Raw genomic sequence first — 12,779 nt, 5'->3', positions numbered from 1 at the left:
ATTTATCAGAACTACTTGGAAAACAGTCGGGTTCTTAATACTAGAATAATTAACTAAGAAAGTTCTGCTCACCATTTGTAGCTTACAATACTGCCATAAGGCTGCTGAAATTTCAGATCAATTGGGTTATCAGGATCATTCAAATTAAAAAGGAAGAGAGTCCTCTTGCCAACCACTACACTCACCTGCCAATGAATGAAAAGAAAAATTAACATGACACGAATGGCATCACTTTAAATAAGGCCCTGTATCTTCACTAAATTATGAGATTTAGGAATTTGAATAATCCTTAAGAATCCCATGGATTTGAATTTTGAATCTTCATCAACAGTGGAAGAGATTTTCAGGACATTCCCCTGCATGAGCAAGTGGTTCACAAATCTAAATGCAAACTCAGCAGAACACACATCTCAAATTCAAGACTTTCTCCTACAGAAGTCAGCCCCATTTCCTCAGAAGAAAAGACAGCAGGTCACATGGAGTTATCCTGTTAGATTAATCCCACTTGAACTACCGTATTTTGTAGTGACTTCTTACTGTGCTTTCCCTGGTTGATACTCTTTCATCAGTCTTCATAACTGAGAACTGCATGTCACTGGGATCTGAGCTTACTGAGGTCTGCAAGAAAGAAGTGCAGATTGAGAAACCAACAGGTAATGCAGCACATACTGATGATAAATAATTGCATTATTCCTGCCATGTATAATTTTGCACAACGACAGACAGGGAAAGTTGCTACTGCATTTAGTTCCAAAATCAAGAAAATCATTGGAGAAAACATGACCTCAGTTTGGGTCTTAATGACACGTTAGCATAAAATATACTGAAAAAAAATGCTCCTTGTCCTTGAAAGCACTGGGATTCAAAAGGCTCCCACAGTTCCAACCTTTCTTGGGAACTAGGAGTATTAATGTACACCTTAATATCAAATGTGTGCTATAAATATTACCTGTCTTATAGTATCCCCTTCCTGATTGCTTATAGTAATCATTCTGTCTTCACCACCTAAAGCAAGGAGGTTTTCAGTACTCCAACAGCCACAAGTAATCTTCTTAGTGTGTTTACCTGAAAAAGAAAAAAAACTATACGACACAAATCAAACATGACTACAAAAAAAATTGTGATGGAAATATACACCATTTGGCCACTCAAACACCAATTGTCAGAATGTGAAACAACCTGTCACAGCAAGAGTCTTTTTTTAAAAAAACTGCTCTCAGATGGAAGTCTTTTGACTTTATATGAAATAGCACAGCCCCTGTTCTTGCATTTCTTTGCATCACATTTATAGAGATTGTATTACATCCTCAGCCTTTATGCGCAGAGGTACTCTAAGCAGGTAAGAAAGAGTAACTTAGCAAATGAACTAACTCACAAATCCTTTGCAAGAAAGGTAACACAAGTGCCCCATGAGGCAGTATTAGATATTTGTATATATATATAAAACTTAGTATACTCTAAAAATGCTGTGCTGAGTACACCAAAGTAGAAGGTGCAAGTTGAGTATGAGCACATTTTTTACCTGGATGCTCATACAGAGAACTGAAAAGGAAAATATGTATATTAGCAAAATTCCACTTTCACATGTGCCTGAGTAGTTTCAAACCAGCCCATACCAAGAACAGAAATCTTGCGAGAAGTCTGACGGTTATATATGAGCAAGTTCCCCTTGGTTGTTCCAACAGCAAGTAAGGCTCCAACTCGAGACCACAACAAGAAAGACATGGCATCTCTGAAACAAAGAAAAATTTTATTTTGTCTAGTAGAGATTCCTTTCACGTGTTCACATATTAAAACATTTCGCATAAGAAATTCTGCATTTGTCTTTATGAGTCATACAGACCAAGGAGAACTTTTAAATGAAGCAAATGTTCTCTACCAACATCAGAATTATTAAAGTATGCAGAAGATAGTAAAAGCAAAGCAAAATTGTATGAGGTAATGTAAAGTGACTTGTACAAATGAAAATGAGTTCACAAACATCGAGAGTCTTTGATGGAATCACTGGCAATTTTCCAGTCACTTTTTGTATTCTTTTTTTGTACTTCAATAACTCTGTGCATTTAGCCAACTCAAAAGTGAGTAGATTTGGTTCTAGTCAATGTAATAAAGAAGTTAGAAAGATCTATTTTAACTTCAAGTTTAAGATAGAGCATGGCCTATTTTGACGTATATTTAAGGCTATACAGATACTATACATCATGTTAAAAGACAAAGAGCCTCTTAAGCAAAAAAATTTAAACCAGAATTTTCCAATTAGTGCAGTCCCTCTCATCTTTTTAAATTTCACTGTAGGCATGCAATAGAAATTTGAAAGAAATTTCAAATATTGACATGTGAAATTACCTCCAGTGTCTTTGGGTTGCATATAAGGGAGCTTTTCTAATTTCAAAAAGGGAAAGATACCAGAAAAGCCTCATTATCACACTGCCTAAGCAATTAACACTGTGACAAAAAAAAAAGGGATTAGGGACTTGTATTGATATATAATGTTCTGGCAAGACTGCCTCCAGTAAGCAATTTACCTCCAGTATTAGAGAGAAAGGTCACAAAGGAACTGCAATTAACTGCAGACTCCATTCTGTTAAGTACCTTCTATGTTCTTTTTTGCTTGCATACTGGCAGTGTTTGTTCACACATGAAAATGGTACAGTATGGTCTGTTCATTCCCACAATATAACGTCTATAACATACATCTTAACAAACATAGGACAGAGTTGCTTCCACACCCTTTCCTACAGGAAGAATGTTTATGTAGAATGCAAGAGTTTAGTGGAATAGACTCAAAGAAGCCAAAAGCTTAATTGTTCAACCAAGCTTATCTATTAACTCAATGCTTGATGGTTATGCAAACCCCAGAAGAGGTTTCAGTCTGTGGCCAAATTCAGAAAGGTAAGGCTTTGAACCTTAGATATCTCCTTCTATCCTAAACTAGTCTAATTTGTGATAATAATAGCATTTTGGCCCCCTTATTAATCTAAGGGGAAAAAAATCTTAGTACCACTGATATAACTTCCTTTATTTTTAAGCTCCCTTTAGCTGGTATGACAGACTTACGATAAAGAGTGGCCAGTGCAGATACACAAAAAAATTCACCCATCCTTGTTGAAACATGGAAGAGAGGCTCTCTAGAGACTATGGCACTGCTGACACCCAAAAAATAAACAAACACCCTGTAACCCCCAAAATCCTCATCCATAGCAAACACTTCATAACCAGCAAATCATATAAAAAATAATTTAGCAATTAACTGCAGCATATTAGTTTAATTAGTACATATGAGGACTCCAATAAAAAGATGATCTTGAAATATAGCCCCCACATCAACAAGTCACAGTGGTCCAAGTCTTTAAATACACATGTTAAAAAAAAATTTCTTACCTCATGCCACTGTCTACTTGGCTTGTTTTGTTTGTGATTGCATCCCATAGAAATATGGTGCTAGATTTGTCTGTGATTATTGCTAAAGTATCTCCATCCTTATCCCAGTCCATAGCAACACAGTTACTGAAGAGAAAAAAATCACTAAGAATGTTAAAATATGTTTGTAGGTGTATAGAAACAGCCAGAACTATGCAACTGAGCCCATACTCTTCCTTTCCCCTCCCCTCCAAACCCATGACAGGTTGCAGATTTATCTGTAAACTACTTTTATAGCAACCCTACTCTTACTCAAATCTCAGTCATGACAGGGGCTGAGAGGAAGGTCATAAAAACACTGCTGTGTGTGTTCTAGTACTTGAAATACTGTCACCTTGATTTTCAAGAGACAGTGAAAGTCCTCTGTAAGGTTCTGGTTTGTTAGAGGCTATTCAGAGTGAGGACTATTTTTTCAGTAACACACCTCTGATTCCACACAGCTTTCCTCACTTTGACAATTTACCAGGGAGAATGTGCATTTGTCATACATTGTGCAGAACACTGCACACAAAGACCTGGGCCATGGATATTACCATATTACCAAGCAAAAGTGACTGACACAGCCAGACCATATTATGAATGCCACCTAACCCAAACAGCAAGATGTGATGGTCAGTGAAATACAGCGAGTCTGGTGAAAAAAATGAGAATTGCATCTCTTGGTTTGGTGCAAGGCGGCAACTAGCATGAACTACAAAAACTGGATTTCTAGACTTCTTGGGGAACTAAGTGAGTCTGGCTCATATTTACTAACGACACAGGGCTATATAAGTGACACTCTGCAAATTAAAGCTATACTCTTGACTAGAGGTTTCAGCCTTAAAGACTAGGGGAGTTTTGCCTTGACTAAGGGGTTTATCTTCATTGAAATTAATCAGGTAATTAGAAATAAAATTTAAAATTTCCATGATGACTAATAACAGTTTAAGTGTTAAGAAGAGATGAGCAGTACACAAATGAAACTACATGAGGTATTAATGGTGCCCAATAAAAGTGTATTTATTAAGCAAACCAATATGATGACCCAATTTTTGGGTCACACCAATGTCACACCATTTTTCCCTAGGGAGGCTTCCACTGGTTCCTATCCAGCCTATTCCTATGGTCTGACTGCCTTTTAAGAAGTTCAATATGTCTTCCAAAGTACACAAGTTTTTAAATTTAATCTGAAAAAAATCCAGTTTGTAAACTTCCATACCATTCTCTGATGTGACCAAATTGTGATAAGCTGGGAAAAAAAAACCCTCGCTTCAGAAGTATCACCTTGACCAAAAGCAACAATGCCAACGTGTACATTTCTGCCAGTGATGTAAACCAATGGAGTATCTTTCCTCAGCAAAGCCATGATAACAAACTGTTAGAAAATCAACAGCAGCAAGAATGCAAGGATATATTGCACACAACCTCATTTATGATCTTTCTTAATGTGACAGGTAGTTTTTTCACAATTACACAATTTGTCTTCCCTGACAGGTATGTTCACCAGAGATAGTATAGTGTCCTACAAATTTCTTGCATTCTCTCAGTATCTCAAAGAAGAGAAGCATTTTTTAAAAAAACAACAAAGAAAATAATTTAAACCTATCTTAGTACCTACCCTGGTAGGCTGATTTCATTTTTCTTCTGACCATGACGATCAAAAATTTTCACAGCACGATCACCTCTAAAAAGATTAATATATAGAATAATTCTCTTTCTTTATCAGTAATTTTGATGGACAAATGCAATAAATAGTTGCAATCTTACCCTGTTACAGCAAGAAAATTTCCTAAAGTTTTCTGCCAAGCAAACTGCACAGGTGAACCAGACCAAGCTTTTTCACACACACTGAATACTTCCTGGGGAAAAAAAAAAAAAGAAAGTAGGAAATGATACATCTTAAAATCATAAGAGATAAGAATACTACAACTTCCTAGCATGTTAGCAACTGAGTACTGTGGAGGTAAAATCCCCCCCAAACAATCCAAACACAACTTCTGTGAGATTCCAGTGCACCAAAGTATCAAAATCCCACATAAAAGTTCTTTCAAGTGGAAAAAATTGAGGTTTCTGCTGCGGAGTGTCTGCATAGAGAACTGTGACTCTAATAAAACTATTATTTTTGCCTCTTAGTAGAACAAAAAAATTTGCATGAGACTCTCCCATTCTAGTTCACAGACCACAATGTTAATAGTTGTGGGACCAGAAAGCATCCTTAGTTTGTAAAACACAAAAGGCTCAACATTCACTCTTATAGAGATAGGTAACCTTTTTGTTACTCTGAATTGCTGGGTCTTAAAAGCTAAGATCTCAAAGCAACATACTATAGAAAAAAAATCTGAATGTCCTTTTTCTTTCACACCACCCAGATATTTTGCTGTAACTTGGGTGCAAAATAAAGCCCACAAGTTTGTCTCACAGCTTGCTATCGTGCCTTATATCCCTATATGTCCTAAGATAAACACCAACACCCGCTGTCCACCAAATGCCTCTCAGGCTTGCTCAAGTCTGCCACAGGTTCTTATCCCTTCCTTTGGGTCAGTGTAAACTGAGGCATTCCTGACACTGAATCTGCGTTCTGCTCACAAGAACGACAAAAATGCAATCGCCACATGCCACACTCACAAACCACATCTGACAATGACGTCTGATTTTGAAAAATAATTTTTAAAATCTTGGTAAAGAGGAAGGCCACCAAGATGATTTGAGGGATGAAGGCTTTGGCGTGACCTAATTGTGGACTTTAAATACCTGAAGGAAACGTACAAGATAGACAGAGAGGGACTACTATAAGAGCATGCAGCCGCAGAACGAGGGGGAATGGCTTCAAACTGAGCCAGTAGGTTTAGATGAGTTATTAAGAGGTATTTGCTCTGACGGTGGAGAGGCACTGGAACAGGTTTCCCGTGGAAGTTGTGGACATCTCATCCATTGAGCATACCAGGCCAGGCTGGATGGAGCCCTGGCAGCCCAAGCTAGTAGAAGATGTTCCGGCCCATCGCAGAGGCATTGCAGCTAGATGGCCTTTAAGCTCCCTTCTACCCGAAGTCTCTCCAGGAGAAAGTAAACAAACACGGGAGCGCACGCAAGCACACCAGGCCCCCCTGCCGCTTGCTGGCGGCCCTTCCCGCCGCGTCTCCCTGCCCCGCACAGGCCGCCAGCGCCACCCCCCGCCCGGCCCGCCCGGCCCGCCCGGCCCGCCCGGGCCGCGACGCCCCGCGGCCGCCCAGACCCACCTTCATCGCGGCCACCGCGGGCTGCCAGCGCCGGCACCGCGCCTGCGCTGCCCGCCCACGGCGCCGCGGTTACCGCGGAGACGGAGCGGGCGGAGGGCGGGCGGAGGGCGGGCGGAGGGCGGGCGGAGGGCGGGCGGAGGGCGGGCGGAGGGCGGGCGGAGGGCGGGCGGAGGGCGGGCGGAGGGCGGGCGGAGGGCGGGCGGAGGGCGGGCGGAGGGCGGGCGGAGGGCGGGCGGAGGGCGGGCGGAGGGCGGGCGGAGGGCGGGCGGAGGGCGGGCGGAGGGCGGGCGGAGGGCGGGCGGAGGGCGGGCGGAGGGCGGGCGGAGGGCGGGCGGAGGGCGGGCCCGGCCTCGGCTCCCCCCCCCACTGGGAGGAGCTCTACGTGAGGCCGCGGCCCCCAGAGAGGGGTACGGGCAGTTCTCAGAGGAAAAGGAGGGGTTAGGAGCGCAGGCAGGCAGAACGGGCTCTAAGCGAGGGAACAAAGGCACACAGCCGCCAGCAAAGCCTCTTGAGATCAGCTGTATTCCAACTGCAAAGCTTCATCACAAAGTGTCACCGATTTCTTTGAAAACAATAAACGGTTCGCCGAGAGCGTTAAAACACACGTTTAAAATTACAAATGTACAAAGGACTTTGGATATCGGGCACTTCAAACTTTTTTTTTAAAAAAACAAACCCTAAACATTCAATGAGTTCACATCTTCCCGTTTTTCACGCGCGGTGCTGTTCGGAGAACAAAAGAGACAAGGCACGTAAAAGCAAATACAAAAAGGCTTCTCCCGAGAACATTTCGACCGTTCAAAGCAATTCGGTGTAACAGTAGAGGGCTCGAGAAAGGCAAATTATAAAGTATCGAAAAAACCAGGTAACTTAAATAAGGTGACTAATTTTATACAGTCCTGCAAGGCACACTTCACTCTCCTGTAAGATGCTGAACATGCTTGAATGGTAGCAGCTGAGCATCTGGCAGGATTGGGCCCTTTACACTTTTAAATAACCTTACAGGAAAGACAGACAATTTCTTCATCTTATAAAATTATACTTCTCATAGTAGTGCAAAGCCTCATTTAAAAATGTAATTAGTCTAGATGTCATGGAATGGTTCAAAAATTCCAAAGTGCAAATGTTAAACTTAAATTGGTTAATTGTTTATCACACTTAAGAATTATTCCAATAACTCATACAAATAGCAAAGTAAATACAAGAACCAAAGCAGAGAAAAACGTATGATGTTCTGCATCTTGCATAACAACTTTGAAAATCCAAAAAGTACACTGGATGTCAAAAATATCTGTCAGAAGTTATTAAATAGCAGGTTTCCGTTAGCATAAGACAATATTTAAAATAAGGCTTTGGTTAAATAAAAAGTTTTCTAAACTAGGAATGATGATAAAAAGTGCAAAAGATTCACCAAATACACAACTTCATTTCCAAGGTAGGCATTACACCTGCCATTTACAATAGTTTGCATTGGTTTGTTAGCCTGCCTTGTAGTCACTCAGATACCTATTTGCATTTACTACAAGCAAATTAAATTTATGGGGTCCAATCCTGTAATTTGTTTCACTCAGAGATAGACCCCATTATAACAAAGTATGTCCATTTATAGTATCATTGCTCTGCATTTGGGGAAATCAAGGCCCTGGAACCATAACATTTGATTATTATATTGAGTTCATTCATTTTCTTAGTGCTTCCTAAACAGAAGTCCTCTGCTGCCAACTTGCAGGCAGGCAGGTTGCAGCTGACTTTCTTACAAGTAGAATTGTAACATATTGTAACATATGCATGACAAAGGGAAGTTCTTAAAAAGTGCTTAATATTGGTCCATAAGAACATCATGTCGGCTTCAGACCACTTTTCTGTGGCAGATATCCTGCACCTGGTGTTTACTGGTGCACTCGTAGTTTGCTTGAGGAAGAAGTAATCCTCTGAGTCTACACAGGAGAATGTCACTTTCCCAGAGAAAATAATTCAGAGTTTTACAGTCACAACACATGCTCCAGCTCTTCCTAAGCACAATGGTGCAACCTGTAAAAAAACAAACAAACAAACCATCTGTGAGATAAATGCAGTCGGCTTTAAGTAATTTTTCCCCTAATTATATGGCTGCAGCAGAATGACAGTATCACCCATGCTCTGTTAACACAACTTACAAAATGGTCCAAAATTGGATACAAACACAAAGAAAAAGTAAAGATATTTTATATAACAGAGTGAAGCCCTCTGAAATCAATGGCAAGTGCTACAGACATCAAGCAATTCTTATTGATAACTTCAATTATTCAGTATTGCAGGAAAAAGAAACCTTTTTTAATAGTACAAACTGGATACCTGAACTAGAAGCCAAACAACTGAGTAAACAGTGGTAAAAATATACATTTCTCAGAAACAGAAAATGTCTAAAATTATTAGGACAATCTCTCCTTTTTACTTGATTATTGGATAAAATCCTGTTAAGGGTTCTTGAAATCAGAATAAATTTACCAGTGTTTATTCTTCAATTGCAAATAGAATTTACTTCTGGCAAGGCCCTTTTCTGCTGAGATTCTGCTGGACTTGAACAGAGGGCAGTAGTTTCTAACATTCCCCTTTGCTTCCCATGGTACAGAGGCTATCCTGAAGACAGAGGCTGTTTATGCCAACTCCTCCATTTCTTTTTTTTTTTTCCCAGGAACAATAGATTTTTATAGAGCTGTCTGTAGCTCCAACAACCTAAGAAATTTCCACTGCCTTCTCCTGAGTTGTGTGAAGATGAAGAGGTGGCAGACTCTTTTGCTGACAAATCAAAAGAGAAGGAAGGTACACAAATATTTCCAAATCCCTCTGGGAAGGGTTTGAAACTATCCTACATACTGGGATCATGGCATTCAGTGAGATATAAAGGGTCAAGGCTAAGGATACAAAGGTACATACAGATGGTCACCACCTAGACATGTGAGATTCACTTAGATGCAATGGTGAGAAGTTTCTCTCCTCTTGTGAAAAGCAATTTCTGTTCTCTGGTACACTTTTTTTTTCCTTTAGCAGGACTAACAATGCCATGGGTTATCATTACCAAGTACCAGTGAATGCTCCAAGCTCTGATGATCCTCCTTGATGACTTGTGTTTTAAGAACTTGCAGCAGTATGAAATGGAGGGAAATGGACAGTTAAGTTCTTTTGTGTTCCAGGGATCTTTATAAACAGCAATTTAGTTCTCTTTTTGAATTAGGAATTTGGGGCTATTAATAACATATTCAGGTGGTTCAGAATTCAGTTACCTAAATCCTGGTGTCTAATACTATTACAGATGAGCCTGGACATTCATCCTGGTCCGCAACTGGACTCCAGAAGGGCCTTGGTGTCCCACAGATTCTGTGCTGTATCTGCCACCCTTTTGTGGAGGTAGATGCTTTAGGGTATTTCAAATGGTATTACATACCAAGGGACAGGCAGCTTAGGATGTCCTTGTGTGTGCTCTTCCCACACAGAGACACATTCCTGGAGCTATATAAAAGTTACCAAGCTCTGAACTGACAGTAATGGTTTCTGAGCATGAACTGAAGAATTATTTTTATTTTAAAGCTAAAAAAAGAAGAATGGGTAAAGGCTTTCTGAAACCTGCATACACTGTACATAGTATTCACCTCAGGAAGGGATTATTTATGAAAAAATGACCAAAACCTTGACAAAATCAATGTTGAGAGACACAATAGAGGTAAAACTAATCTACATTTATCATTTATCTTCAGAACAAGAAGTCACGTAAACAGAATCCTTTATGACAGTTTGGGGAATGTGGCAATACATTTTATTAAAAGTACCTGAAATTGTCAAAGGAAATAGCTATACTCTTGCAAAAGAAAGGAGGGCAGTTTATTGGAAATTAACAAGTGTCTGTTCAAGATAAGTCATCTCAAGAGGGTACACAAAGAAAAAAATGAGACAACAGACTAGTAAGAAAGTGCTTTTTAGAGAAGGAATATTTGAATTCTCCTTGCAAAAGGAGGCACATTTGAAATAACATTATTAATAGTAGTGTATGGTCTGATCAGAAATTATACCTGTGTCCATTCATTTGTCTGGGGATCATAAGACTCCACGGTATTAAGATATGTTTGACCATCATATCCTCCAACAGCATACAACTTGTCACCAAGAAGACACACTCCCACTGCATCTCTGCTAATGCTCATGGAGGCCACAGCAGTCCACACATCTGTTTTGGGATCATACCTAAAAGACAGTTTGTGTTATGCGCTAAAACTGTTGCCATAATTCAACAACAACAAAATGTACTGGAATCAATGCTATCAAGGTAGTAGAAAACAGGACAGTACCAATCTGGGTGTTAATTTCAAAGGATGTTCCCTCCTCAATTCCCCTCCCTTTGAAACTGTTTCTTTAGTCATCTGGTAACACAGTCACTACTCGCCAGATATCTACTTCCTGCTGCTTTCCAAATAGTCATACAGCCACATACAGCTGCTCTGACTACCTTTTGTACGTCTGAACATACCTGCCACAAACAGTTCTGCTGCTACATCACAGTAGAGCAAGTGCTTGCTTTAAGTACTGTATGTCAAAGCACAGGCTGGTAAAATTTGGTTTGGTACTAAGATTACCATTACTAAGATTACCAGTTTCAAAAATATGACCCCCAAAAGTAGTTTGAGAAAATTATATGGGAAATGCAAAACCCTTAAGACAATTTACAACACTTTTGAAATCAGAAGTATCAGTACAGTAAACACCAGATGCTTTAATGAAAAAAAATGTGTGGTTCTAGAACATTATCAATATTCTTTACAAGTCAAATTGAGAACTACATAGGAGACTCCATGCTATGCTGATGGCAAGGAATATATTTTAATCTGACTGAAAGTGACAATCTTTTTAAAGACTGCAGATTCTTACAGCAGAACTAATGTAATTACAGAGCTCTGAAGGGCTCTAAAAAACTGTACAAAGAAAATAATTATTTGGCTAAGATCATACTTGCTAAAAACAAGTTGAAAGACACTAGTCCTAATTTTTTTTTTCCATGAAGAGAATAGATACAAAGAGCTCTAACCATTTTATTTGCTGTCCTCTAGTCACAGTACTACACAAATGCATGCAAGCATTACTGTAACATGAAAACACTACCTGAAGCACATGTGCAAAAGGAGAGGGTGATCAGTAAGCTACATGTAGAAATTAATTTCCCAATTATTTTATAATTTATAAGCAATTATATTTATCTGGAATAGCAACTTCTGTTGCAAAACATAATTCAGAAGCTTAGTGTGGCTATAAAAGCCTGATTTTTAAAATTAATATTTCTTAATTCTTTAATTTTTTAAAGAAACTAGTTCCATGAATTTGATGGTCTTCAATTTCAACTCAGTTAAAGAGCAAGGACAAAATGCATTACAAGATGATTCCTATTTATTAAAATCATGGGTTCTGCAACATTGTTTCAAGGAATACTGATGTAGAAAAATACAGACTTACTGCTTCTCTTGGGTTTTTGATTATCTATATTGCCCTAAAAATTTGGTATTTGCTAAGCAGTAGCTTCCTATTTACAAACCTTTTTGGGGTCCATTCAGTGCAATTTCCACATGTTAAGGGCTAGGGGCCACACTTTATTTTCAGGTCTACTAGGACTCTGAAAATTTGAAAACTACATCTCTTGTGGTGGATTTTTGTAGTGTGGAGTCTTTTTGTTGTTTTGTAGCTTTTTGTTTCTTTGTGGTATTTTGGGGGTTAAGGGTAAAATATATATCCTGGCATGAATAAATTCAGTAAAAGAAGAATATGGGTAATGAAGACTTGCTCTAAGCATTGGGAGGTAACAGGAAAGAATAAAAGTTTTGCAGCTGGTGGTGGGGAAGCAGGGACAGAATTAAAGCATAGTTCAGAAATGCCAGTGAAGATTTAAGATGGTGAATTATGAAGTATTTACTATTTTTTAAAATTATTTTATGGATCACATGTGCTTCTGTAATTTGTGACACAGTCATTCATTAATCACTTTACAGAAAGATATACCAACCTAGGAATGACTGAATTACATGCCGGTTCCTCAGTGTCATTAGGGGATACAAGAAAGAATTAGATATATAAAGATCTACAAAACCTTACTGTTAACAACTTTGAAAGTTATATGAATAGATT

The 12,779-nt window shown here is 39.3% G+C and overlaps 2 protein-coding genes across 4 annotated transcripts in view; both read right to left on the bottom strand.

Moving 5' to 3' along the window:
* WDR19 (WD repeat domain 19) overlaps positions 1 to 6,728 on the bottom strand; it is a 39,457-nt gene extending 32,729 nt beyond the window's left edge. The window contains exons 1-8 of the mRNA XM_063401791.1: positions 6,636 to 6,728; positions 5,167 to 5,258; positions 5,018 to 5,083; positions 3,382 to 3,507; positions 1,617 to 1,732; positions 950 to 1,065; positions 538 to 618; positions 73 to 185 (exon numbers count right to left, since the gene is read on the bottom strand). Coding sequence (XP_063257861.1) covers positions 73 to 185; positions 538 to 618; positions 950 to 1,065; positions 1,617 to 1,732; positions 3,382 to 3,507; positions 5,018 to 5,083; positions 5,167 to 5,258; positions 6,636 to 6,641 — 716 coding nt within the window. The 5' untranslated portion in view covers positions 6,642 to 6,728. The remainder of the gene's footprint in view (positions 1 to 72; positions 186 to 537; positions 619 to 949; positions 1,066 to 1,616; positions 1,733 to 3,381; positions 3,508 to 5,017; positions 5,084 to 5,166; positions 5,259 to 6,635) is intronic.
* Positions 6,729 to 7,138: 410 nt separating this feature from the next.
* Positions 7,139 to 12,779, bottom strand: part of KLHL5 (kelch like family member 5) — a 50,163-nt gene continuing 44,522 nt past the window's right edge. For all 3 annotated transcript variants that reach the window (XM_063401788.1, XM_063401789.1, XM_063401790.1), the window contains 2 exons: positions 10,682 to 10,853; positions 7,139 to 8,666 (listed from right to left, as the gene is read on the bottom strand). In XM_063401788.1, coding sequence (XP_063257858.1) covers positions 8,610 to 8,666; positions 10,682 to 10,853 — 229 coding nt within the window. In that variant the 3' untranslated portion in view covers positions 7,139 to 8,609. The remainder of the gene's footprint in view (positions 8,667 to 10,681; positions 10,854 to 12,779) is intronic.

The sequence above is a fragment of the Prinia subflava genome, chromosome 7, assembly GCF_021018805.1.
Source record: "Prinia subflava isolate CZ2003 ecotype Zambia chromosome 7, Cam_Psub_1.2, whole genome shotgun sequence".
NCBI classification, from domain to species: domain Eukaryota; kingdom Metazoa; phylum Chordata; class Aves; order Passeriformes; family Cisticolidae; genus Prinia; species Prinia subflava.
Note: the sequence above shows the minus strand (reverse complement) of the source record. Positions and strands in the feature narration are given on the sequence as shown.